This window comes from Passer domesticus, chromosome Z, assembly GCF_036417665.1.
Source record: "Passer domesticus isolate bPasDom1 chromosome Z, bPasDom1.hap1, whole genome shotgun sequence".
Lineage (NCBI taxonomy): Eukaryota > Metazoa > Chordata > Aves > Passeriformes > Passeridae > Passer > Passer domesticus.
Window position 1 is genome coordinate 50,440,649 of NC_087512.1, and position 14,151 is coordinate 50,454,799.

The following is a 14,151-nucleotide window of genomic DNA, read 5'->3' on the forward strand; positions in this document are numbered from 1 at the left end:
TAGAGTGTGTTGTGCTACCAAGCCAACTGGACAGTTTTCTGTGTGCTGTGCAGGTGTTGGGGCACAGTTTGGATGCACCTCAGAGTATTAACATGGGTGAATGAATTGCATCCACTAAGAGCATGGATATTTTTATCTGTGCCAGGTCATGGTTGTGGCCCCAGCCCCCAGGACTGGGATTTACTCAAATACTTTATATACTGTGTCTAATTAGATAAATTTTGTTAAATCTGTTTTCTTACTCTGCTGTAATATTATGCAATAGTATGGCTGCAATGATTAGAAATGAACTGAGGAATTTTGTAAAGCTGTGAGAATGAACTTTGAGGGCTTGTTTTCAGCTGCATGCAGCACTGCTACTACACATATGATGCAAGGCTTTTGATTTTAACATTGCCCAGCTACAGCAATTAATTTTCCTTTGTGTTCCAGAGGGAGCTGTCCATCCTCCTGAACTTGTACCACAGCATGGCAAATGCCCACGTGCTTGCCAAACAGACAAATGTCCCCCTGGAAGAGTTACCTTGGACAGAGTTTTGTGCACTCTTGCATGAGAATGTTGAAGCCCTGATCTTGAACTTCCACAAGGCTAACGAGAGGGTGAGTGTCCCCAGGCACCAGCTGCCCCTGCTGAGCTCAGTGACATTTGTTCACACTGCAGTCTCATTAAAAAGGAGTGATATTCATCCCTGCAAAAGGATTTGGACAGTAACTGAATTATGGCTTGTCCACTGCTCAGTTTGATGCTGTGGGCCTTTAGATGTGAGTGGAGTGTGCATCAAGTGCCTCAGCTCCACCTTCTGTGCCGGACATTCTGAAAGGGATATCTGATACTAGCCACAGGGACCTACTTAAAATATAGTAAATTCATCTTACTGATAAAGAAATTCACAGAATGTACTAATTTACAGTCATAAAGCAAGTCTTTATTTGACCATAATCCATAGGCTTACTCCAGGAATACCACCTTTTAATTATGTGTTTATGATTCAGATGTACTATTTGAAAGAATGCCATTGTGGTTTTTTTTGTTTAATTGTGACTTTTGGATTAGGACATTTTTATTCAGGAACACAATAGAAATACCTATTATCAAACATGTCAGTATTTGTGTGAAGGAGGGGCTGTACTTTTCTGAGTGGTATTAATGCAAGTGAGCTTACATGGCCTTTCTTCCCAGAAAACCTTGTGTTTTTAGGAAAAAACCAAACCTTTTAAAATAAGTCAGCTGGCTTCAGAGACTAAGCTAAGAGTGGCTAAGCCACTCTTTAGGGTTTCACTTTGTGTTCTGGTTTATTTCTCTTTTGAAGTAGGTGAGGGAAGGGAAGGGAAGGGAAGGGAAGGGAAGGGAAGGGAAGGGAAGGGAAGGGAAGGGAAGGGAAGGGAAGGGAAGGGAAGGGAAGGGAAGGGAAGGGAAGGGAAGGGAAGGGAAGGGAAGGGAAGGGAAGGGAAGGGAAGGGAAGGGAAGGGAAGGGAAGGGAAGGGAAGGGAAGGGAAGGGAAGGGAAGGGAAGGGAAGGGAAGGGAAGGGAAGGGAAGGGAAGGGAAGGGAAGGGAAGGGAAGGGAAGGGAAGGGAAGGGAAGGGAAGGGAAGGGGGTGAATATTGTTGGCAGTGTTTGTAGGGCTTGTGTCTTATTGTGTCTGCTTTTTAATTAAGCATTGTTATTGAGACTGATTGTGAGGTCTCCAGGGCCTTCCTCATGCACTAAGCATCTTATTCTGGGATTTTAGACTGTGTTGTAAAAAACCCCAAACAAAACAAAAAATTAAATGCCTTTTTTTAATTATTGTTTGCAATAATCACAAACTTCTAAAGGATATACTTGAATTACTGATTTACTAAAATTTACTAAATTTACTAATATAATAAAATTTAAAACAATTGTTTAAAAAATGTTTTAAGTATCTGGCTCAGATTTCCTACAAAGAAGGTTACAAATATCGGCAAGGAGGTATAAAGATGGCAGAACCAAAACCAAATTAAATATTTTGTCCCAAAATATATTTCAGTTTTGTTTTGAGAACAAAGTAATCAATCTGCTATGATAGAGTTTTATTTATTTTTAATGAAAATATTGAAGAAATCACAGTTTACATTTTATGCTGGAATAGTCTGTCCTTAACTTAAAGTGAAAAAGTAAATAATAATTTCTTCTTAAATGCTTGTCACACAGATAGCTCATCTAGAATATATTTGCAAGCACAAGACTGACACCATGAACGACCTTCAGCAGAACCAGGAGGATGCTTTTAAGAAAATGTCTGAACAGTTAAAAGCACAGGAACATTTCTGGCAGAAAGAAAAGCAATATCTTGAAGAGCAGTACTCAAATCGCCTTGCAGAAATTCAAGCCAGAGCACAGGTATGGTGCTGTGAACTTCTAATTTTTTTCCCCTTGTAACATTTAATGAATTATTTCAGTAGTTTAAGCCCTTTAGCAGTTTAAGGTCATTTGGAATTAAAGTATATTTTTAAAGTAAAAAAAATACAGACAACAAACTAGCCCATCACTGTGATAATATTAGCATCACTTAAAATAAGAAATACATTACTTTGATGAAGTATTTGTTGAAGAGAATTTGGTCTACAGCCCCAGCTGAGAAGCCTGATTTCATCTACAGTTGGTAGTATTTTTTTCTGAGAATGTTAAGGATGTCAGATCAAATTTTCATTTTTCAAGAATTACTGAGGGCAGCAGCCACTTTTTGAGCATCATCATTTGCAGAGATTGTATGGAGTAACAATAATGTGGTGTTACTTGTGGATAAATTTAATTACATATGTACTGACCCTAAGAACAGTGGTAGATTTCAACAGTGTTAAGCGACTCTACTTTACTGATACTACAGTGAGAAGTGGTTTTAAAGTGTAAAACTGTCACTGCTTGTTAGATGGGTTATTTGCAATTAAAAATGTTCCCTGTTATTCCACAGCTACCATTTACTGTCTTTATCATCACATTCCTTCACACCTGTTTCAATTAAAAGCGTTGTGAACAAAGGAAATAGATGTCCCTTGTTATTTGTGAGTTACTGCAAATTACTTTGCAGAATGATGCTGTATTTGATGCAATTTCAGGACTGAAAGTCTTTGGATGCTGAAAAATTTAATCTGTCTAGTTTCATGTTCCAGAGTTCCTTTTGCTTACACTGGCTTTCTGCTCGGTAGGGCAGTGTTCTCTCTGAAATTGGAAGATGTTATTACTACTGTTACATCAACTCCTAAAATTGTATTGTGGGCAGACAAGTGGTGTTGGACCTTCTGTGAGCTGTCACAGTGTTGGGGGATTGTTGTCAGAAATCAGGAGTCCATCTGCAGTTGATGATCATGTAAATTTCTCTCCTACCATTGCGTTGGTTTCATATATCTGATTCTGTAATTGCTTACCAAAAGAGGTACTTTCATCACCATTATTACTAACAATTTTCACTCCTTTAATGCATCATTAGAATAGCAAAACTAAGAATTTTGGTTTTGCTCTTGTCTAGGTAAAAACCATCTAGTTAATATTTCTTCCATGTTTGTTTGGTCTGTTTCTGTTGCAGGAATGTGAAGAAACGGCCCACAAAAACAGGGGGAAACTGTATGGCCTTGAACAAATCTGCGAGCAACTGGCCCAGGAAAACAATTCCATGAAAAATACATTATTAGACGCTTTCAAGGCACGCTCATCCCTGCTGGCAGCCTGTGCGCTGCTGTCAGGGGCCCTGTGTCCCCTCTACGGCCGACTGAGCGCTATGTCTTGCCAAAGAGAAATTCTCCAGGAGCAGGTGAACCAGCACCAATTATTGAACCAGAAGATAATCAGGCTCCTTTGTGGTCTCCCTACTATGGTGGAAAGCAACCAAGATGAAGGCAGGCTGAGGCAGAGAAGAGCCAAGAGCCTGGTTTACGTGTTCCGAAGGGCTGTGATTGCAGTTCTGGCTGCTAACAGGCTGAGGGCTCTGGGCAGATATTCTTGTACCTTTTTCGTCTGGACAGATGGCTCCAGAGGAAGCAATGGAATTCAAGTTTGTGTGGGAGAATCCAGAGGCAGGCATCATCTGCCGCGTAAGTGAAATGTTCTTAAAGTGTCATGTCAAATTACATGCTTAGGGAATAACAAAGACCAATATTATTGTTATTGCTGGGGCATAAATATATATTTAATGACATTCTGACAAATGTTATTTATGGATTAAATCCATAAATAGATTTATTTTTTTATGTTTCTTTATGAATGTATTTCACTCTAATAGCAAATGCCTATTCTTATGTTAAGCGTTGCAAGTAAAATTGCAATTATGCACATGAACTCAACTCAACACTATCTGATATCCTTGATATTTGTGATTTGTGTTTCTAAATGATTAACTGTCTTTTTATTTTTTTTTGTTTTTTGGAAAAGGTACTTCCTCTTTTTAAATAATTTTTAATACTTATTTCCTACTAAAACCCACAAAATTGCTTTCTAATTCAGGCAAAATATTAGCATAGGATTTTTAAATTTTCTTTGGAGATGATGTCTACTTGCCCCTTTCTGTTGCCGGAGCAGTTTATACTTCCCTCTACAAGGATAAACAGTATCAAAAATGTTTTGGAAATGAGAAGATTCATCTACTTTTTTTTTTTTTTTAGTAATTCTGGAAGCATGCTTAAAAGCCCTTAAATTCTCCTGACTAATTTGTTATTTATATGCTTATTTTTGGTTAATTTCTGAAAGAGCTGAAGATAGCAGTGTGCCATATCTTAGTGATTTACTTATCCTGCTAGCTGCAATTCTGGTTCACAGGTTTTGAAGAGGAAGGAGTTGACTGTGATGAAGCACTTCACTGGTTGAGTAGCTCTAACCTTTATACTGCAATAATCAGTTCCATCTCAGAACTGGAACATGTTCTCAGCAAACAAGGTAATTTTAACTGCATATTGTTGTAGCAGAAATATATATTTAAAAAATAAATAAGTCAGGGTCGTTATATCATTTCCATTTTATGATTTTATCTAAACTATTCTGGATCATAGCTCTGAAGAGATATTTCTGAATATTTATGATAGACACCTTTGACTAGAGGTTATGTCCTGAGCTAGTCAATACAAATTTTAGTGGGGCTGTTTCCCTGAAGGAGTGATTTTATTGCAGGGTAAAATAACAACCCTCTTCTACATTCTCTAAATGATCACATCTCTGTACTGTTGGAACAGATTAATTTTCTTTAACAGCTGATTTTTTTTTTATTTTATCTTTTTTTAAATTTTTTAATTTTTTTTATTATTTTTATTTTTTAATTTTTTTATTTTTATTATTTTATTTTATTTTATTTTATTTTATTTTATTTTATTTTATTTTATTTTATTTTATTTTATTTTATCCTTTCAGTATATAGAGCCAAGGCAGCAGAAGGCTGGAGAGTGTCTCTGGAGTTTATTTACAGTGAGAGCTGATACAGGCTCCCTTGGTTCATCTGCATTGCTGCCATCCCTGGCTCTTTATTAACCTCTAGTTTAGAGTCCCCACATTTTTGTCACAGAAAAAAAGGATATTAGAAGAGAGATAATTTATGTGAATAAAGGGAAATAGCAGGACAAAGACAAGGTGATGCATTTTCCAAAAGGCTAAACACTAAATTGGTATAAAAGTTGCCATTGAATTGAATGTGTTTAGATTCAGTTTCAGGCACTTTCTTCTTTGATCATGCTGCTTTCAATAAATTGAAAATTAAAAAGCAATGTTTGAACAGTGTTTCAGATTCAGTATTCTGTGTTTCAGAATACTGACAGGTTCCATCCTGTATAAATGAAAAAGAACATGATATTATACAAGAAATGGGAACTAATAACCTGCTCAATGTTTCTTTTGTGTTGTTGTTTTTTAAAGATGCACACCTCTGGCCTTCTGGACACTCACTTATCAGTACAGCCAGAAGCTGCTTTGCAAAACTGATGGGCAACCTGAGCATACTGATGGAGACAGCTCAAGGGAGCATTCACGGGTGCAGAGCTTACCTGGAGAGGGACTCCCTGATACAGAGGCTGGCTCATGGGCTCAACAGAGTAAATGCCCAGGCCCTGGAAGCTGGATTGTATGACAGACTGCCCAGCACAGTAAGCAGATTTACAGTTCTCCTTCATGGAAACAGAAGGTTTATAGCAACAGTGAAATTCCCTTGATAGCAGCATTTGTTTTGCTTCAGGCTGGTGATGAGTCCACGACAACGAAGTAGCACTATATAGACACTCAGAAGTTGATTTGTCACACATTAGGATGTGAACAGGTCTTTTCTTTTGTTGACAAACAATTTTTGGAGGAGGTTTAGTGTATCCAAGTAAAAGGTCTTTTTTCAAGTTCTATCAGATCTATATCAGCTTATAAAAACAAATTTGTTTTTGGCTTGATGTAAAAGATTGCTTTTCCTTATTGTTTTCTATTTTCTCATGTTTACCATCCTTTCTTTCAGTAAAGATAACCTTCTTCCCTTTAACCAAAATAAAAAGATAAACTCTTTCTCTCATAATCTTTTATAGTAGACTTTAGTTGAAAATAATACTTCTTTGTAAACAGAATTTGCAGTAACCCCTGGTAGGTGACATGTTCAAACTTTTCTGTATGTCTTTTAGAGATGGAGGAAAAAATGATAGTTTTGTCTTAATTTTCTTGGGTCTTAAATATTATTCATTTTATTGCTAAAATACCAGATTTTGTAGCACACCAATTTGTTTTTCTTTGCTGACAGAGAAACATAGCAATCTTGCAGCAAGAAATATTTAGATTTTCACAAAGGCTTCATGCAGCAGAGGCAGAGTCCCACACACTGCACCTGCAGCTTGCAGAATGCACATGGGCTTTCAGTGAGATGCAAAAAGATGCTGAAAAAGCCCAGAGACTGCAGGAGCAATTAAATGAACTTCAACATGTAAGTACATTTGATTTGGAGACTCTCCTGCTTAAAAGAGATTCTCCTTTCTGCACATTTTTTGATTTGTGTTCTTGTGGAAAAGAAACATAAAACTGATTTACTTTCAATAGAATTTTCCAGAAAACTGCACTTGTAAATGTCACTAAACTAGAAGACAGATGTATTTAGAAATATCCCTTTTCCACTGGAGTTTCCTTTTGATTTGTAGAAGGAGGTATCCTGTATAAATTAGAGTTTGGTCTTCAGCAACCCAGGTTCTCACATTTGTTGGAAATGTTGATGTGATTTACGTATCCTAAAAGAAGATTTCACTTCAACAGAGAAAAGTCAGCTGGAATGAGGGTATTCAGTAAGAATGTTCATGAGAAGTTAATGAAATATAAATATAGCAGTTTAAACTCTGTGTGGATGTTGATGAATGTTATAATAAGTGCAATGAAAATTTTAGTGGGTCTGTTTCCCTGAAGAAGTAATTTTGTGGCAGGGGGAAAAAAGCCTTTTCCTACATTCTCAGTAGCACAAATGCCCAAAATTCCCCTGACTCTTTTGCTGTTTCTCATTGATTTACTGAAACACTGTGGGTTCCCTGACCTGAGGCCTAGTTGGTAGAACCTGTCAGGGTGTCCCAATCCAAACACTTCCAAGCAGAGACTATCTGCTAGATGATGTCTCACCCATTGTCCTTCCTAGCTAGTAAAATAGATATATTTTTTTAATTCAAAAATATCTAATCATCTTCAGTTTTGTTATTAACAGGTTCTTTTCCCTTAGTGTTTTGGTTCAGTTAGATGAAAATTATAATATTTCAGATTGTAGTTCAAATTCAGATGACAACTTTCCTTGAAGAATTATTTCTTGTTTCTGGAACAGTTTCTGGATGAGAAAAACAGTCCACAAAGGTGTTTACAAGGGTTAATAAGTTATCCACTAAAATTTTGAACATTGATCTGCATATTTTTCCTTCTAAATATTAAAGTTTTGCATCCAAGAGTGCTAATTTGAGTAGAATAATGAATGCCAAGACTATACATGAATGTTCTTTATAAAAAACACAGCAATAATTAACTGGTCTGTCATTTTATTGTTCAGTGATCTGTCTTCATGTTAAAAAACCCCCTCAATACTAATCCTAAGCATGCATTTGTTTTAGTATTTGATATGTTTGCATGTGGAACTCACTCAGTGGTAGGGAAACCACTGAATATAGTTACAGAATCAGGCACAACTTGTTTCTCTTTCCAGAGAATCAACAAAGACAATATACACGAGGAGTTAGAGAATGCTTTGCAGCGTGAGCACGAGGCAAGATTGCTTCTAGAAGAGCACCAGCAACGGCTTCAGGAGCTGAGTAGCAGACTGGAATCACTCTCATTTACTGACATAGATAAAAGCCAAGTCTCCAATTTATCTCTGATGGTAAGATTATTCTTCTGGAACAGTCACCAGAGCTTTGCCTTTCATTAAATAAGCCAAATAGTGCAGTCCTTCTGTAAATAAAATAACAGGAGTAAATACACACACACTACTCAGTCTGCTGGAATGTTAGGTTACTGAGAAAACACTTCAAAGGCTCCTTTTTTTTTTTTAAGCTATGGATGTTTTGTTTTTAACAATTTAAGAAAATGTCTTCAATGGGTGTTTGTTTGGGGTTTTTTACCTACAATAATTTTGTTTTCTAAAATGTATTTATACATAGCAAATATAATGAAAACTGAGGGGGTTCTGAGTGATCAATGCTTTTGGTAGGAAATTCATAAAACCTTAGTATGCAGTGGTCCAAATCTACTTTACAATCAATTTGTCTTTCACGTTGGTCAGTAGCCAGTGGCATAAAGTGAAGTTTATTTGGGCTAAAGAGTAACTCGGCTCTCTGTCTGCTGGCAGAGCCTCCCTAATGCAATGGAGGAGCTGAGGAAAAGAGAGCAAGTCCTGGATCACCTGAAGAGACTCCTGAAAGACATGGAGCAAGACCGGCAGCAGCTGTGGGAGACTCTCCAGGAGGCAGAACTTGCCATCCAAGAGGGAGCAAAGTGAGTGCTGGGGCCTGGAAGATGTCACTTAAAATGAATAAAAATTTAAATTCCTACTTCAGTGGGGGAGGGTTTTAGCCCTGGACAGTGTAAGGTTAGGAGAGAAAAGTAGATATGTCTCTTTTATTTTTAAATTCAGGGATAGTCTTCTTAAAACAAAAGTGTTAGTTCAAAATACTAGGTCATACATTTTATGCAGTTATCCCATAACGTTGCTCCAAATTCTAGGTGCTGAAATAACTGGCAAACAAAATATCTGTGCTACCTTAGTGATCTGACAACACCTCTATGGCACATCCTTAAAGTTCTGTTAATTTAAGAAATTATTGTTTGTTCTCTGTGTTTCCACACCATCTTTTTATAGACAGATACAATTTATTTATAGTAAATACAGAAGCATCAGTTAGGGGACAGGTCTTCGCTGCCAAAGGGACTGAAACCCATTTTGGACCTAGCCTTTCCTGTGGTACAAGACAGATCTTCCAGCTGATTTCAGGGAGTTTTGGATTTACACCTATTCCCCACACCGCTTACACCACAACCTGGAGTGGAAGGAAAGGCTCAGGCACTGGTCTTGAAAAGATTGGTAGTCAAAAGGAGCCCCATGACTTGAAGAAGTTTATTACTAACCTATTCTTATCCCATATGGTCAGATTAAATCAAAACAAAAACTTTGCAGATTTTGTTTTCTAATTCTTACCATAGTATGAAGCATGCATTATAAATATTGTCATTCCATGGCTAGGATCTAAAAAAATTTTAGTCATATGTGGGTTCATTTGACCTCTGAAGACCAACATCTGAGAAGCTTTAAGGGCTTTATGCACAAGGAAAATAATGCAATTTGTATAGTCCTCAATGAAATGTTTAACAAGCTAATTAAAATGATGAATGTTATTTGGTAGGATTTTATCAAAGTGGGTGTCACCTGCAGAAGCATTTCTTCTAGAAAGCTTGCCCTTTTAATCCTGCCCCTATCTATTTTGGACATTTTAGTAAAGATAATTTTTTGTGACCACACACATATCCAGAAGAGGTTATTTTAATGTGAAGTAACTTTACAACTGGCTATTTTTTCCCCTCCATACAGCAGCTGAATATCAACAAAGACAATTACCTTTCCCTTCATTGTTCCAGCAGCCCTTCACAACCAATAGGGTTTCTTTCTCCCTTTGGAACATATAAGCAAAGCAAATTAGATAAACAGAATCTGTCTGTGTTTTCCAATACAAGAATATAATACCATCCAGCTTGAGACTTTTTATGCCCTCTATATCCAAGCCATGATGGTTGTTCATTGATAGGCATATAATTACATCAATTTTAATTGCTTATCCTCAACAGAAGCATCTTTCATATGGAAATGCACCAAATAGTGGTACATTAACTATTTTCTGGGTTTGCATTGGAGAGATGAAAAAGAGAGAAAATCCTAACAGTTTGAGTTATCAACAACAATTATTTTACAAGACATGACAGCCATAAAGTAGCAGAAGATTAATTTCTACATTGGTAGAGCTTCAGTTCTGTAAAGTTACACCATTGTTCTTCTCTTTTCTTTTCTTTTCTTTTCTTTTCTTTTCTTTTCTTTTCTTTTCTTTTCTTTTCTTTTCTTTTCTTTTCTTTTCTTTTCTTTTCTTTTCTTTTCTTTTCTTTTCTTTTCTTTTCTTTTCTTATAGAGATGAAGAGTTGATCATGAATCGTATGAAAGCTGTGGAGGCTGCCCTGAATGAGGTAAGAATTTGAAGTGTTCCCTCTGATTTGTGTTCCAAATATGCTAGAGACTTAGAACTGCTTACTCTCAGGGGAGGAGAGAAGTTGTTGCAAAGCAACTTCCTTTCCTTGGCACTGAAGTTTCCTCCCTCAACTTCTGCCATCTTAAAAAAACACAGTGAAATAAAATGCAAGTTTGTAGTACATACACAGCTTGTTCTAAATACAGAAGTTATGATAAAATTCACTTTCCTTCCCTTGCTGAGCACTATTTCTGGTTGCCAAGACCAATGCAACATACAAAAAAATTGGCAATTGTTGTGGTTAACCCTCTACTGAATAATGAGAGGTCACATACTTGGTGGCTGTAAAAATTTGGCTTTGTGTCTGCTGCTTTAACCTATGAAACATCATAAATAGGAAAAGAAAAGGAGGAAGACATAATCTGTGATCAGAAACTTCTGTGATATTTTTAAAGCTTATTTTAAACTTAACAGTAATCTCAAGTTCTCCCTGTGACTTGTAAAATTGTGGCCTGGTATAGGACTATTTGAATAGTCCAACCAAGCTGTACATATTAATTATTTAGGAGAAAGGAATATTTTCAACTATAGCTCTCATGGCAGATGGTTTTATAACTGTTTTTAATCTAGAGCAGCACAGAGCAAAAGAAGTGATTTCATTACCTTGGAGTGTCAATTTCCCTTACTATATCTTTAATTCCTAGCAACTTGGGAATCTCTTCTTTATTTTAGTTTTTGAGTTCACCAAAATTGTTGTTAATTATATTTTCAGATATCTTTTTGAAGTCTCTTTCCTTTAATGCTCATGGAAAATGACAGAACCTAAACTGCATGTTTCTCCTACAGCAAACTGTGCAGATAGAAAATTTCCTTTGTGCCACCACCATCTCCACACTGGCTTCTTTCAAACTTTGGAAGTGAATGTCATGCTGCAAGTGCTGTGTTTTTACAGTAATACATACGTGCCATGTCCTTGGCCTTTCTCTTTTCACACCAGGGCAAGGTGTTGTGGGGTTTTTTTGTTTGTTTGGGTTTTTTTTGTTTGGTTGGTTTTTAATTTTTTGTAGCATTCTCTCCCAGCACTGTGAATGACAGTTTTATTTGCAATGAAAATTCAGTCATACTTTATTCATGGATGATAAGGTCCAGGGATCAATGCAAGTCCACTCAACGGGCTCAAGGGGACACGGTTCATCCCAGCTGGTGTGTCTGAAGGAGAATTAACACTGATGCTGGGGTATTTTTCCCTTTAGGCCAGAGAGCAGGCCATGGCATCAAGTGCTGCAGCAGCCGCGCCACTCCCCAGCCTGCGGCTGGAGACCCTTCCAGAGGAAGCAACAGCAGGCAGACCAGAGGCTGCATCATTCCAGGTTAGAGGCTAAAACCAATCCTCTTTAATTTTTTTTAAATTTTCTTTCATTTTTTGCATCTGAGCTTCAACAGGCAGATAGACTGCTCTGAGCATGTGGAGAGCAAAAAGCTTCAAAACTATTGCAGTCAACAGCTGAAAGACAATTTCATGTATTGCACGTGGTATTTCAGAGATGATGGTAACTTTTAATTTTGCAGTTACAGTGTTAACTAACTGATGGGAATACAAACGTGGACAGAAGTAAATATACCTAAAAATTAATATCCCTCTGTCCCCCTTCCTTTTTTCCCATTAATATGCACCAGACTAATTAAAAAAAACCCAAAAACCACAAACAAACCAAAACCAAGTAAGATCCCCACAAACAAACAAAACCAACCAGACAAAGAAGACAAGACTTTCCTATTCCTTCTTGGTCAGTATCAGACTTTTTTCAACCCACAGTTCTAGAATCAATTGTAGGGTTTTGAGCATTCCTCATTTAAAAGAAACTGCTATATAAAATATTTAAATATAGAAGCTATTTTGCTCATGTAGGTTTTCAGACTTTAAAACTGGCATTTTTTCTGTATATAGCAACTGAATAGCAACAAAGAAAACTACCTTTGCCTTCATTGTTCTAGCAGCTCTTCACAACAAATAGGGTTTTGTTCAAAATTTCAAAATACTAGTTTTGTTAGGACAAAGCAATGAGTGGAAAAAAAGGATAAATTTACTGAAAATGTGCCATATTTTCAACTCTGAACACAGATTCAGTACAATGTGTCCTTATTGTTTTTAAGTTTGATGTCTTCTATCCCTTAGTCTTTCTAGCTGTGCAGAATACATTAGTGCTAAAACAGAATTTTTTTTCCCAATGAGAGAACAAAAGGCAGAGTGAGTACATATTTCTTTATTTGTGCTTCTCTGTCTGAATCAGTGAGAGAGCAGGTAATCAAATCAAGCACAAGGAAACTTAGACAGAGTAAGTATTGCATACAGCGTGTGAGCTTCTGCAGTAATTCCTTTCCACTTATTGTAGATTTTTTTCTGTTCTAATGCAGTATATAATTGCAGGATCAGGGTCACAGAATCAACATTCAAGAAAGGCAGGTTCTAAACTGGAAATTGTTCACTGTTGCCAACTTGCATGCATACATACATTTCAATATGATAAAGATATAAATTATGTGAGCATTATCATGTTTCCACACTAAAATATGGAAATATGGAAAATATGGAATATGTAATGCCTTGAGATTCCCATGAAACTTAATTAGCACAGATGAACTTTTCTGTTAAAGGGTAAAATTACAAATGTTTCCCCAGTACAGTGATGATCCATTTTAGAGCTGCACAAAAGGTCCCACAGGTGTCATCTTTCCACAGAAGGCATTGTGACAATCACCAGCTTTTAAATCCTGATTTTCTAATTTGATAGTGGATGCTTTTTTTTTTTTTTTTTTTAACTCCAATCCCAACTTCCATTTTTTTGACCTCACAATGATCTGCAGCCTATTCCCTCTTTCTCTTCAGAAGAGAATCATAAACACAAAAAGTTGCATTTCATATTTGCACAAAGTGTTTGTGGTATAAATAACATAGTACAGTATGTGCTGGGGAGCTTGCTGGTGGGGCAGAATTGCAAAGTTCTTGTTCACCTGGCAGCCTCAGGTGCACTTGGTAACTCAGGACAAACAGCACCAATGGCTCACAGACTGTGTCACTGTGAACTTCCTTTTCTCTGTCCTTTTTCCTCTTTCTCCCTTTCCCCATCTCTGTTTTCCCTCTCTCTCTCCTCAGCCCTCATTTCTAGTTCCTGTTTGATTCCTTTCCAAGCTCCTTATTGGGATTTAATTACACAATTTGCCCTTTATGGACAGAGGTCACCTAATGGATTTTAGTTTTACTCTGTGCCAAACTGTATTAAGGGCAATCCTGCAATCTTGAGTAAGGTAAGCAGTTAGGAATGACTTTAGGGACACTTGTCATTAAAAGCAGTGGAGTTCTTTGCAGGCACATCCTCTAGAACTGCCTTAGTTAGCCTGTGATGAGCACATTTCAATTAAAAGCCTTATAATCTGCAAGAATCCTCTTTTAGGACTAGAACCACAGCACCAGGATGTTTTTGGAGATTCTT

At 36.9% G+C, this 14,151-nt stretch overlaps 1 protein-coding gene across 1 annotated transcript in view; it reads left to right on the forward strand.

Annotated features, from left to right (window-relative positions):
* LOC135289330 (coiled-coil domain-containing protein 171-like) overlaps nt 1-14,151 on the forward strand; it is a 35,777-nt gene that overhangs the window by 14,472 nt on the left and 7,154 nt on the right. Inside the window, exons 7-16 of the mRNA XM_064402827.1 lie at nt 433-600; nt 2,175-2,363; nt 3,547-4,051; nt 4,773-4,889; nt 5,856-6,082; nt 6,712-6,891; nt 8,137-8,310; nt 8,779-8,924; nt 10,604-10,658; nt 11,914-12,030. Coding sequence (XP_064258897.1) covers nt 433-600; nt 2,175-2,363; nt 3,547-4,051; nt 4,773-4,889; nt 5,856-6,082; nt 6,712-6,891; nt 8,137-8,310; nt 8,779-8,924; nt 10,604-10,658; nt 11,914-12,030 — 1,878 coding nt within the window. The remainder of the gene's footprint in view (nt 1-432; nt 601-2,174; nt 2,364-3,546; nt 4,052-4,772; nt 4,890-5,855; nt 6,083-6,711; nt 6,892-8,136; nt 8,311-8,778; nt 8,925-10,603; nt 10,659-11,913; nt 12,031-14,151) is intronic.